Genomic DNA, 14,308 nt, shown 5'->3' on the forward strand with positions numbered 1-14,308 from the left:
AAATGAGGAAATGGAGAGCAAGAGTTGTGGCAAATGACGTGAAAATTAACTGATGCTGGATGTGAGGTTCACTTTGATCTTCTATATATACATTTTTGAGGAAATGGACAATATATGGCATATTATTCGCTTTGGAATACTATATCTTTTCCAAATTACACTAAATTATATTACTAGCTAACACAAAACATTAAAAAGGTATATAACAAAAATTGAGAAGTTTGACCAATCAGAAAATGCTGATGAATTCAACTTCACTGAATTATAAGGAGTGAAAGTCAAAGTTGAATAAGAAATCCTTACTTGTAAGACTAATTGTTTATCTTCTGCCATAACAATCAGATTTTTGTCCAAAGCAGTAAATACAGATTTAATGTACTAACAAGTCAAAATAATTACAAGAAGTTTCAGAGTCCATGTAGTCGCACATGATACATTTAGCTCTGACATTTAAGTAAAAGGTTAGCAATCTTACCTAAAAATATCAAGAACTGATAAACACCAATTATGTTATCCCAGACTTGTTGAAAACAGGAAGATTTATTTGACAAATGTTGAGAAACACAAATTCTAGCGATGCAGTCACCTCTTGCATCTCCTACAATTGGTGCATATTTCATCTGAATCATTAGGCATTATTATTGATTGTGATATCACAGGAAAACAGTGATTGATTGGTGAATATTTTTCTAGTTTATCTTCAAAACTCATCTAATTTATTAGTAATTGTAAGATTTTATTGGTTGTAGTAAGGTTTACTAGCAGTAGTAAAGGTTATTGGGAGTAACAGTGTTTATTAATTATAAATTAATTAACACATAATAAAGATGTCAGGACAGGTGATATGTTGTGACTGTAGAATGTGAGATCCTGGACACTGGTGTGATCGAGGGCAAACATGTCTGCAGTAAGTGTCGGTGGCTTGAGGAGCTTTGGCTCAGAGTCACTGAGCTGGAGGCCGAGTTGCAAACACTTGAGATGCATCAGGGAGGGGGAAAGTTACCTGGATACTTTGTACCAATAAATTAGATGAGTTTTGAAGATAAAATAGAAAAACATTCACCAACCAATCACTTATCTGTTTTCCTGTGATATCACAATCAGTAATTGTAATGACCAGTGATTTAGGAGGCAAAAGCCATTCAATCTAGGGGACAGTGTGGTCAGGCAGACAGGAACATTTCTCTGCAGTTGAGAGCGGGAGTCCTGAAGGCTGTGTTGCCTGCCCGTTCTAGTGCCAGGGTTCAGGACATCTGCTCCGGGTTGGAGAGGAACATGCAGTGGGAGGGGAAGGGTCCAATGGTTGTGGTCCACGTGGGTACCAAGGACAGGTAGAACTAGGAAATAGGTTCTGCTGAGGGAATATGAGCAGCTAAGAGTTAAATTAAAAAGCAGAACCTTAAAGGTAATAATCTCTGGATTACTACGTAAACTATGAGCAAATTGGTGTAGGGTTAATGAGATTAGAGAGTTAAATGCGTGGCTCAAAGATTGGTGCGGGAGAAACTGGTTTCAATTCATGGCACACAGGCACCAGTACTGGGGAAAGTGGAAGCGGTACCGTTGGAACGGTCTTCACCTGAGCCGTGCAGGGACGAGTGTTCTGGTGAGTCGTATAACTAGGGCAATTAAGAGGGCTTTAAACTAAATAGTGGGGACAAGGAATCAAGTTTGGGAAGATCTGATAAATTAAACAGAGAAGAAAAGTCAAAAGAGCAAGGTAGGAATAAGGGAAATGATGATCAAAGTGTAGCAGGAAGGGACAGAGTGTACAAACCTAAGAGTGCACCAGCAGATAAGGCTAGAGGTTACAAAAAAGTAAGAAGATAGAACTAAAAGGCTCTGTATCTGAATGCACATAGCATTCATAACAAAACATATGAACTGAGAGCATAAACAGAATAAATGTGTATGATCTGATTGTCATTCTGCAGCTATGTCTCTGTAATGGCTAAGACTGGGACCTGAATATTCAATGGTACATGACATTTAGGAAGGACAGGAAGCTAGGAAAAGGTGGAGGGTAGCTCTGTTAATTAAGGATGACGTTGGTACAATAGACAGAGATGAGTTTTGTTCTGGAGATCAAGATGTAGAATCAGTTTGGGTAGATTTGAGAAATTGTAACCATAAGAAGTCTCTTGTTGGAGTGGTTTTAGGCCCCCAACAGTAACCACACCGTAGGATGAGGTATACAGGAAGAAATAATGGGGGCTTGTGAGAAAGGTACGGTGATAATCATGGGTGATTTTAATCTACATATAAAATGGAACAATCAGATTGTGAGCTCATCCAGGCTACCTTTGCCAGAATGTTTTCAGGACAGTTTCTTAGAGAAGTGTGCTTCAGCACCAACCAGAGAGCAGGCTATACTAAATCTGGTATTGTGCAATGAGACAGGATTAATTAATGACCTCTTAGTGAAGGCACCCCTACGTAGCAGTGATCATAATACAATTGAATTCCTCATTCAGTTTGGGGGTGCGGTGGGGAGACTGGATCTAAAACTAGCATTTTAAACTTAAATAAGGGCAATTATGAGGGCATGAAGACAGAGCTGGCTAAAGTGAACTAAGAAATTAGGTTAAGGGATAGGTCAATAGAGATGCAGCAGAAGACATTTAAGGAGATATTTCAGAATACTCAGAAAAGATACATTCCAGTCAGAAAGAAAGACTCTAAAGGAAGGACACACAATCCGTAGCTAACTAAAGAGGTTGAAGATAGTATCAGATTGAAAGAAAAAGCGTATAATTCCACAAAGATGATTTGCAGGTCAGAAGATTGGACAGGATATAAAGAACAGCAAAGAACGACTAAAAGATTAATAAGGAGGGAGAAACTAGAGTATGAGAGAAAGCTAGCTAGGAACATAAAAGTACGAGTTCCTACAGGTATTTAAAAAGGAAAAAAGTAAAGTGAGCATTGGTCCTCCAGAGTGAGAATCAGGAATTAATCATGGAAAATAAGGAAATGGCAGATGAAGTGAACAGATATTTTGCTTCTGTCTTCGCTGTAGAGGATACAAGTAACATCCCAGAAATAATTACGAATCAGGAGGTGAAAGGGAGGGAGGAACTTAAAACAATTACAATCTCCAAGGAAATTAGAACTAAAAGCTGACAATTCCCCAGGTCCTGAAGGACTTCAACCGAGGGCCTTAAAAAGTGGATGCTGATATAGTAGATGCATTGGTTTTAATTTTCCAAAGTTCCATAGATTCTGGAAAGGTCCCATCAGATAAGAAAATAGTGTATGTGACTGCTCTATTCAAGAAAGGAAGGAGGCAGAAAGGAGTAAACTGCAGGCCAGATAGCTTAACATTTGTTGTAGGGAAATTACTGGAAGCTATTACTAAGGAGGTTATAGCGGGACACGTAGAAAATCTCAATGCAATCATGCAGAGTCAACATGGTTTTGTGAAAGGGAAATAATGTTTGACGAATTTATTGGAGTTCTTTGAGGAAGTAACAAGCAATGTGGATAAAGAGGAACCTGTGGATGTGCTGTACTTAGATTTTCAGCAGGCATTTGACAAGGTGTCACATCAAAAGTTACTACGTAAAATAAGAGCTCATGGTGTAGGGGGTGACATATTAGCATGGAAAGAGGCCTGGCTAGCTAACAGGTTGCAGAGAGTAGGGATAAATAGGTATTTTTTTGGGTTAGCAAAATGTGTGGAGTGACACAGGGATCAATGCTGGGGCCTCAACCATTTACAATTTATATCAATGACTTGGATGAAGGCACCAAATGCATGGTGGCTAAATTTGCTGATGACACCAAGATAGGCAGGAAAGTAAGTTGTAAAGAGGAATAAGGAGTCTGCAAAGGGACATGAATAGGTTAACTGAGTGGGCAAAAATCTGGCTAATAGATCATAATATGGGAAAATGTGAACTTGTCCACTTTGGCAGAAAGAATAGAAAAGCAGCATATTATTGCGGAACTCTAAGGTAGAGGGATCTGGGTGCCCTGGTACATGAAACAGGAAAAATTAGTATGCAGATACCACACATGATTAGGGAGGCAAATGGAATGTTTATTGCAAGCGGAATGGAATACAAAAATAGGGCTCCTTTGCTAGTTATATAGGGCATTGGTGCAACCACATCTCAAGTACTGTGTACAGTTTTAGTCTCCTTATTTAATAAAGAATATAAGTGCATTAGAAGCAGTTCAGAGAAGGCTCACTCCACCTATACCTGGGGTGGGATGTTATCTTACAAGGAAAGGTTGGACAGGCTGGGCCTGTATCCATTGGAGTTTCAAAGATTGAGGCATGATCTTATTGAAACATATAAGATCCTGAGAGAACTTGACAGGGTGGATGCTGAAAGGATGTTTCCATTCTTGCCATATTAAAAAAAATCTATAAAATTAACCAATCTAACACTAAATTGAACGCCAACGATTGAGTTTTCCTTTACCATCAGTACTTGTCTGGTTTGCAGTGATATTCAATAAACTCACAACACAAATAGGAAGCATTACACTTGAAACCTCAATACATTTGACAGTCCGAGGTGCCAAGTTCACAACTAGAGGGTCCAATATTTGGTGTGTTTTAAGTTCTCCAAAATCTCGTTTTACACACTGGAAGTTAAAAACACTGTTGCGCGATAGAGTAACAAAGCTACACATTTCCCAATCACAGTGCAATTGGTTTATGTGTATATTGTAAATGCTGAGCCCTCAGTGAGATGGACATTTCCCCATCAATGGCTGACTGGGACAGGAAGCAGCCAGCGCGCATGCGCCGCCTGTGGCTCGAGTCCCCTTGTCTGGACAGAGGGAGAAGCCGCCGCCGCCGCCAGCCCGGCACAGAGCAACTCAAATAAACAACCAGGGCGCTGCTTTCACAAACTCTCTCTTCCTTCTCTCCCTCCATCCTGGTGTTTCCAACCTCCGCGTATATGTAAGCAACAAAAATTACTTCAAACATTTGCCTGAACTGAACTTCTTTTACCTGTCAGCCGGATTTTAATGCTTGACCCGTTCCTTCGAGCTCCGGGATTCGACATTACTTAGAAAAAATCCCCTTTTTTCACAGCAGGTTGGTCCTTTCCTGTACACTAATAGTAAAAATATATAGAGAGATAGATAGATTTCTTTTGGTTTTTTTTTTAAGGAAGTGAGTGATTTATAAACCGGGGTAAACACTAGGAGCCCGACAACAACCAGCGTTCGCACGAGACACAACTGACGGTGGCTGCAGCGCGCGCACCCGCACAGAGGCGTGGCGGCGGCGCGCTGACGTCACGGTGCCGCGCACGCGTGTTCACACAGTGGCGGCGCGCTGACGTCATGGCGCCATGTGTACCATTCTCAGAGTAACCCGGATGGCTTTATCATCATGGCTTTCCCATGAAGTTGAAAGCAGAAGAATTTTACCCATGTGGTGGGTTTATGCCGCAACGGTAGCGCGTCTAACTTTACTCATACGCTTGGCAATACTCACTTTAACAATCTTCAGTTACCCTGTTATCTTTTCTAATGCATCACAAAGTTGCCAAATATAAATACCTTTTTTTAAAAAGAGGGACGCTACTAATAAGGATCTGAACCATACTATAAGGAAAATTTAAGATTAAATTATATTTTCAATGCCCAGTATACCCCACACAGCCCCACAGTGGCAGAAGACCCCAAATGTAAGGGTGGTAGTGGACAAGACCACAGAAAGAGGGCAGGCAGCCAGAGCTGCCACATTTCCCAGGACCACCGTTTACATGGTTGGCCATATAGTTCCCAGAAGTTTCATAACATGACCACTGTCTCCCAATGTCCCACTTCCACAATTGGTCTACTGAAACGTAAATGCGATAAAGACTTACACTTATATAGCACCTTTCACAGCTTCAGGTCATTTCAAAGTACTTTACAGCCAACTAATTGCTGTATTTTCCAGACCATAAGATGCACCAGGATTTTAAAATAAAATATTCAGCAAACATTTGGGCACAGTTTTCAGATTGTAAGACACAGCAATTTCAGGTGACTTTCCAGAAAAAAGTGCAACTAATGGTTCAGCAAATACAATATTTTCAAAGTGTACTCACTGTTATAGAACCAGAGTTTTACAGCATGGAGAAAGAGGCCCTTCAGCCCAACATGTCCACACCAGTCATCAAGCCCCTATCTACTCTAATCCCAGTTTGGGATTCCAGGCACTTGGCCCGTAGCTTTATATGCTATGGTGTTTCAAATGTTCATCTAAATACTTCTTAAATGTTGTGAGGGTTCCTGCCTCTACCACCCTTTTAAGCAGTGAGTTCCAGATAACCTCACCCTCTGGATGAAATTTTTTTTCTTCAAATCTCCTCTAAACCACCTGCCCCTTACCTTAAATCTATGTCCCCTAGTTATCGATGTCATGTAGGAAATGCAGCAGCTGACCTGTGCACAGCAGATCCCATAAACAGCAATATGGTGATGATCAGTTAATCTATTGGTTGTTGGTTGAAGAATAAATGTTGGTCAGAAGAATAACCTGAGAATACCCCTGCTCCTCTTTGAGTAGTGCCATGGGAAATTTTACTGCCATCTAAAGAACAAATGCATTCCATTTAATCTCTGATCTGAAAGACAGAACCTGTGACAGTGTAGCATTCCATCAGTACTATACTGGAGTACTAACACTGGTTATTTAAGAAAATTTGTTGTTTAATTTGGGGGAAGTTCCAATCATCCCTTAGTCTTTACAATTGCAAATCTGAAGCTATCTGACCTTAGAAGTGGATTGGATCCCACAGGGCGGGGAGGGGCACACAGGAGAGGGTGTGCCAAATCAGGCAAACAGGACGTTCAACTGGAAGGTGGACTTCCCTTAAGTATTGTGATACTATTTTCCATGTGCCAAATAGGTGCCTGACTGAAACAAAAATAAATTGGTTTCGCCATTCTCAAACATTTGACAGCCCTGGCTATTTTGGGGCTATGCTGTATTTCAAACTTGACTGACAAGTATTGACCATTCTCACTCAGAAGTGACACTTATTTAAAGTGATTCATATACCCTGTGCCAAAAAATAAAATAACCAGGCCAAAGTTACATATTTCAAGATTTATGAAATTGGCAAGGTGGATAGATTTGCAGTTGAGAAAATTCCAGAGACTGAACACATGGCACATTGATCAGTATGATCAAAACCTGGTCCAAAATACATATATTGTATGTCTTACATATCAAGATCACCAGAATATTCAAATGGGGACTGTGCAATAAAATTCTGGGATTAGCCCTCTTCCTACCCAACTGATTCAGCACAGATCAGAGAAAGCGTTGGAGAGGGTACAGAGAAAATTTACTAGAAAAGTACCAGGGATGTGAGACTTCAGTGGAGAGACAAGAAAAGCTGGGATTATTCTCATTAAAGCAGAGAATTTAAGGGAGGATTTCACAGAGGTGTTAAAAATCATGAAAGGTTTTGAGAGAGTAAATAAGGAAAAACTGTTTCCACTGGTAAAAGGGTCAATAACAAGAGTACACAGATTTAGGAAAGTTGGTCAAAAAAGAGGCAAGATGACAAAACAAACTTGCACACAGCGAGTTATGATGATCTGTACTGCGCTGCCTGAAAAGGGTGATGGAAGAAGATTCAATGGTAACTTTCAAAAGGGAAGTGGATATGTACATGAAAAAGGAAAAAAATTGCAGGGCAATGGTAAAGGGGACTAAGGAGAGGAATTCTGCAAGGATTGCTATTCCCGGTTGTTGTTCAGTGACATCTGCTGGACAAATGGTGTAGTCACAAAATGATAATAGAAGCGTTTGTAATGTTTTTGTTATGATTTGGTGTCTCCCAGCAATTTTAATTTGTATTCATAGCAAAAAGGTAATATCCATAAGCACAGTTGAGTCTCCAATGAGCTATGAGTGGCATGAACGGCATAGCAGTTCACAAGACTAACAGTTGCCTTTTCATTTGTGGTGTAACCCACTGGGAATGCCAATCATATTTTCTTGTCTTCTGCAAAAGGCAGTAAATATCGTGCTGTCATATCACTGAGTCAGGCTAAATTTTATGCAAATTTAATTACATACGTAGAAAGCCACATTAAGATACTGATAGCATAAATATTTGGAAGATAAAGACTGAATCAGTCCACAAGAGTTTAAAATATTGTCTTCAGATCATATTTCTTGCTGATTTCAAAAATCTACAAGACGTTTACCATGAAGTCTTTCATATCCATTTCAATACAATGTGCTTAAGTGATATTCCTGCTCACGACCTAGAACCCAAGTGCCTTTTAAAGAGACTGAAACAAGAGCTGACATTACAGTTTGACACTAAAGGGCAAGTAACAATGGCAGTGCTTTTATGCCAAAAGAAACTTTTTATATCACTCATGTAATCTCCCTTTTAAGATGACCCTGCCACAATGAGTCAGATTAATTTCATGAATTTAACTGCTTCCTTTAGGATGCAAACTCACATGCTTTAACACTTTTTAGGCTGCTAAAATGTGATCATTATGACCACAGCCAATGTTAATTGCTGAGCAAACCAAATCCCAGAGGAAAACTAGGCTTACTGGGACATACCCTTTTTTTTGTATTCTGAAAATGAGAAGGGAACATACTGATCTCAGCAATAAAGAAGTCCAGTAACACTTTTGGGATTTTAAAAATTAAAAGTAAAAGCTTTATTAACAAGAATAAAAGAAAACTTAAACACACAAGGTTACAGATACACAGTTAAACCTAGACTTACAAAACATTCCCCCAATAAGTTTCTCTACTTGGTCAGACCCCAAGTAAACACCTTCCAGGCAACACTCCCTTATAAAAGTGTTTAACTATAAGAAATCCAGTAATATTACCAAAGGTGAACTGCTATAACTTCAATAAAGGCATACCACATGTCCTGTATCACACTTCCACTCTGCTGGGAAAATCCACATTTCAGAATAAAACTGTTTATTGAAGCCTAAGACTTTTCTGCCTTGACTGGATGGTTATTTCAGACTGCATCCTCTCAGCCACAGTTCCAGCTGCTACATCTCAGAACTCCAGCTTAACAGCTCAAACAGCTAGAGCACCCTTAAGCTCTCCACAGTAACTCTAAAATACCTTCTTCCCTTTCTGCTCAGGTTCCATTGTTCTCACACCTCTTCGAAACTCAAATCCTTCCAAATATAAGATCTTTCATGTTTCATCTTTTCTTTGCGTTTGGGTCAATAAAATATATTCCCCACCCCCCCCCCCCCCCCCCCCCTTCTATTCACATACGGAACTCCTGCAACATGCAAACATGTTTCTTGGTACCTCTGACTCACCTTTGACATTCAAACAAACTCTCAACTTATCTAAAAATGCAAATGTTAGATCTAACCTATTCATTTGTACCTCAAACTTAACACCTCTATCCTTTTCAAAATTAAGCCCCCCAGACAACCTGTCTCCTATTAACCTGTGCCCAGCTTAATTAAATCATACACGCGCACACACAGATACACACAGCCTTTTCACAGAATAACAGTATTCCCCAAAAATATTTTTTAAAACCTCCATTTCTCTCTGATGCAGGTTAATAAGGCCATTAAAAAAACACAAATAGCACTGGAGTTCATTTCCAGAGGGTTAGAATTGAAAAGCAGAGAAGTTATGTTAAATGGTTAGACTACACTTAAAATGCACTGAACAGACCTGGTCTCCGTATTTTAAAAAGGATATAGAGGAAGTGGAAAAGGTGAAAAAAGATTTACAAAATGATACCAGCATTGAGAGGCTATACCTGTGAGGAAGAATCAAACAGCTTGGGGCTTTCTTTCCTCTAGAAAATTCAATTTCAGTTCAATTTCACATTGTCTGTATGGAAATTAATTTTGGGTACATTACTTGTATGTTAATTACATATAAATGAGTAATAACAATAAATTAAAATTATCCTATCGCAGAAATCTAACTTTAATTAAAATATGTATTAAAAAACTATCCAATGCATTAAAATAATCAATGAGTCTCACCCTGAGTGCATATCCTCATCCATACATCAAACTCCTTTTAAAAGTTTTTTTTAAGAGGACAAGTTCAGGAACCAATTTGTCTTGAGAGGTTGTAGTCTTTTCCTCGAACACATCCAACAGTAACACTGAGATAAGGCGTGATTTTCATTGTTCATGACTCTTTGCTTTCATCAAAATTCTTCAAGAGCAGAAGACTGAGGAGGAAACCTGATAGAGGTCTTCATGACTATGAAACAGTTTGATAGGTTAGAAGTAGAGAAGACGTTTACACTTGCAGGCAAGTCCAGAACCAGGAACCATTAATATAAGACAGTAACTAATAAATCCAATAAAGAATTCAAGAGAAACTTCATTACACAGAGTGGTTAGAATGCAGAACCCACTACCAGAAGATCTAGTTAAGGCAAACAACATGGATGTTTTCAAGGCAAAGCTAGGCAAACATAAAGGAGAAAGGAATACAAGGTTATATTGAAGCGGTTAATTGAAGGGTAGTGGGGGGGAAAGAGGAGGATTGTGTGGAGCGTAAACAAGTTGGCCTGAATGACTTACGGTGTTAATGCTGTGTAATACGTAAATAGGGACTGACACAGGCATCAAGTACATACTGCATAGTACCAGACCATTCAACCCAACAGGTCCATGCTGGGTATTATGCTCCCAACCTTCCTCATCCAACCCACAACATATCCTATTTCTTTCTCCCTCGTGTTTATCTAACTTACCCTTAAATGCATCTATGCTGCTCACTTTAACTACTCCTTATGGTGGTGAGTCCCACATTCTATCTACAAATTAGGGGTAGTTTTTGCTATAGGACCATAGGAACGGGACCAACATATACGTGAAGTCACTTAACAGGGTTTCATAGGTTACAGGCTGCTTAAAGGAGTATACATTGATGTACTTGAGTCATCCAGCATCAATGCTGATATTGGGAACATTGCACGATTTGGAGGGGGAAATTCAGGAGGTCATTGCTCAGTAATCTTACAATTTTGGAATATAGGCAATTCAAGGCTTCAGGGACAAACAACTGAAAAACTTATTGAAATGCAGCCATATCAGGAGAGTTGCATATATGTGGCTATTCTTCTGGCACAGTGACAAGCATTCAAAGATATATCTACTCAAAAGCTATTTTTCTCTAATTATTAATGTCATAGAATGCCACAGCATTTTTGGTGGAGATTGTATAAATCTATGCAACCCATTATTTTAACACCAGAGTGTATTAGCACTTTCCTAGTGATCTACCTATTTTCTGAAACACAAAATGCTGCTATGAATGATCAAATGAGAGCTTGTTGAAAAAAAAATGTAACTGATGTAGCATATGTACTATATGTAAAAAAAAACTGCAAGCAGGTTACAAAACTGAAACGCAAGCTCATTGAACCCCATATATAAATTAGAGCCTTGAACATCCCCAGCTGGTTATTTTATGCTGTACAATCATCTTAAAGTCCAATTAGAATGCAGTACCATTCCCCACATTGATAATGTGTGCCACTGATATTACATTACTGATCATTTACACGATTCATTACAATTCCCTCAAACACCAATGCCATTGTAGTGTGAATCATTTAGTGTTTAATAAGTGTTACAATACAATGAAAATTAATCTGTGATGCTACTCAAGCTACTGTTCACTTTTGTTCTTGATGCTCAGTTCCCATTCACTATTTAGCACTTTAGCTTCACCTGCAGTTTCCATGGCACCAAAAACAAATACATACTGCTTTTCCTGATATACTATAATTGTATAGTAGAACATAATGTTTAACCTTTAAAACAGATCATAACATTATTTGAACCCCTCAATATGCTACAAATCCATGTTATTCTATACATACAGTACATTGCAAACAATCAGCCCTATGCATCTGTATAAGAGTGCTGTGCTAGGAACATTGGAACAGGGTAGGCCTTTCATCCCCTCCATTGTATTAGATCGCACCTCAACTCCATTTACCTGCCTTTTCAGCATATAGCCTTATCTAACAAAAACCTATCAATCTCAGGCTTAAAAATTTCAATTAGCCCAGCATCCACAGCCACCCATGAGCCAAGTTACAGACAAAACTACAATATCCCAAAGTAATGGTTTACAATGAGGGCATTGCTGGCCAGAGCCTTGTTCACAGGCCTACTGGAATGAATTGCAGAGAGGGGCAGTGATTGTTGAACAGCTGACAGAATCCAAGTGAACAGCGGTGGGTGGGGTAAGGGGAACTGGAAGGTGTTGCAAGCTTAGTCTTCCATAGGCATATTGGAAGAGGATGGGGCATTTGGAGCTGCAATAAGTGGTGAATATAGCATTTAACGGGGCAAAGGGAATACTAATACTATCAGGCTATTGTCTTTTTTGCATTCTTTCAAATGGTCATAAGAGATACGAACCAATCCATTTTTTCTGCTGCTCTGATTACACTCAACACCTAAAGCATAGCACCAACTCCAACGTTACCACAAAATATCACTCATTTCCATGTCAAGTGTCTGAATCTCAAAGTTCAATCACAAGAATGAAAAGGCAGTAATGCTGAATAAAATAAAAAATATTAATCATTAATGAGTGCTGCATAGTACTTCAATCAGCTTTGTTACTCAGCTCCCATGAATTTAGGCGCTAAATGCTAATTAAAAATCTAAACATGTTGCAGGATTCATTATTAACAGCGATTTAAAATCACTTGGATAAAAGCAAAAAACTGCAGATGCTGGAAATCCAAAATAAAAACAAAAATACCTGGAAAAACTCAGCAGGTCTGGCAGCATCTGGGGAGGAGCACAGTTAACGTTTCGAGTCTGCATGACTCTTCAAAAGAACGAAGGAAAAATAGAAAAGGGGTGAAATATAAGCTGGTTTAAGGGGGGTGGGTGGGACAAGAAGAGCTGGATAGAGGGCCAGTGATAGGTGGAGATAACCAAAAGATGTCACAGACAAAAGGACAAAGGTGTTGAAGGTGGTGATATCTAAAGGAATGTGCTAATTAAGGGTAGAAAGCAGGACAAGCAAGGTACAGATAGCCCTAGTGGGGGTGGGGGTGGGGGTGGGGTGAAGGAATCAAAAATGGCTAAAAGGTAGAGATAAAACAATGGATGGAAATACATTTGAAAATAATGGAAATAGGTGGGAAAAGAAAAATCTATATAAATTATTGGAAAAAACAAGAAGAGGGAAAATCGGAAAGGGGGTGGGGATGGAGGAGAGAGTTCATGATCTAAAGTTGTTGAACTCAGTATTCAGTCTGGAAGGCTGTAAAGTGCCTAGTCAGAAGATGAGTTGCTGTTCCTCCAGTTTGCGTTGAGCTTCACTGGAACAATGCAGCAGGCCAAGGACGGACATGTGGGCATGAGAGCAGGGTGGAGTGTTGAAATGGCAAGCGACAGGGAGATCTGGGTAATGCCTGCGGACAGTCCGAAGGTGTTCTGCAAAGCGGTCACCCAGTCTGCGTTTGGTCTCTCCAATGTAGAGGAAACCGCATTGGGAGCAACGAATGCAGTAGACACATGATTTATGAAATATGATTTATTAAGTTTTCCAGGGCCAGCTGCAAGAAAAAAAGTTTATTTGAAAGATCTTTCCCAACACAAGACACAACTGAAACTTCAACAGCTGTTAGTCTGACACATGTACACTTACAAAAGTGCTCAATACAAATTCATGTGGCATCTTGATTTAAACCTTTAAACATGATGCATTGTGCATTTTAGCTAGCTCTGTGAAACTCCAACCAAAGAATCTCTACTTCTCTCAAAGCCCAATTCTATAAAACCTATTTCTTGGACCAAGATTTTGCACATCATTCGGAATCTCTTTTCAGCTTCTGTTTTCCTTGCACATCTGTGAAGTGTCTTAAGACAATTCCTACGTGGAAGGTGCCGATATAATGCAAGCTGTTCTATTTTTGGTTTAGTAGATGTTTTAATTACATAAGCCATTTAAAACTCAACAGCATAAGACCCTAAGACATAGGAGCAGAAATAGGTCATTCGGGCCATCGAGTCTGCTCCACCATTCAATGAGATCATGGCTGATCTGATAAACCTCAATTTCACTTTCCTGCCTTTTCCCCATAACCCTGGATTCCCTTACTGATTAAAAATCTGTCCATCTCAGCCTTGAATATTCTTAATGACCCAGCCTCTACAGTCCTCTGCGGTAAAGAATTCCACAGATTCAGTACCCTCAGAAGAAATTCCTCCTCATCTGTCTTAAATGGGTGACCCCTTACTCAGATTGTGCCCTCTGGTCCTAGACTCTCCCACTATGGGAAACAACCTCTCAGCATCTACCCTGTCAAGCCCCCTAAGAATCTTATAT

General features: G+C 39.5%; 1 protein-coding gene across 1 annotated transcript in view; it reads right to left on the bottom strand.

The window, feature by feature from the left end:
- Positions 1-5,024, bottom strand: part of smurf1 (SMAD specific E3 ubiquitin protein ligase 1) — a 91,598-nt gene extending 86,574 nt beyond the window's left edge. Inside the window, exon 1 of the mRNA XM_078557649.1 lies at positions 4,970-5,024. Coding sequence (XP_078413775.1) covers positions 4,970-5,024 — 55 coding nt within the window. The remainder of the gene's footprint in view (positions 1-4,969) is intronic.
- Positions 5,025-14,308: the final 9,284 nt, after the last annotated feature.

The sequence above is a fragment of the Cetorhinus maximus genome, chromosome 15, assembly GCF_964194155.1.
Source record: "Cetorhinus maximus chromosome 15, sCetMax3.hap1.1, whole genome shotgun sequence".
Lineage (NCBI taxonomy): Eukaryota > Metazoa > Chordata > Chondrichthyes > Lamniformes > Cetorhinidae > Cetorhinus > Cetorhinus maximus.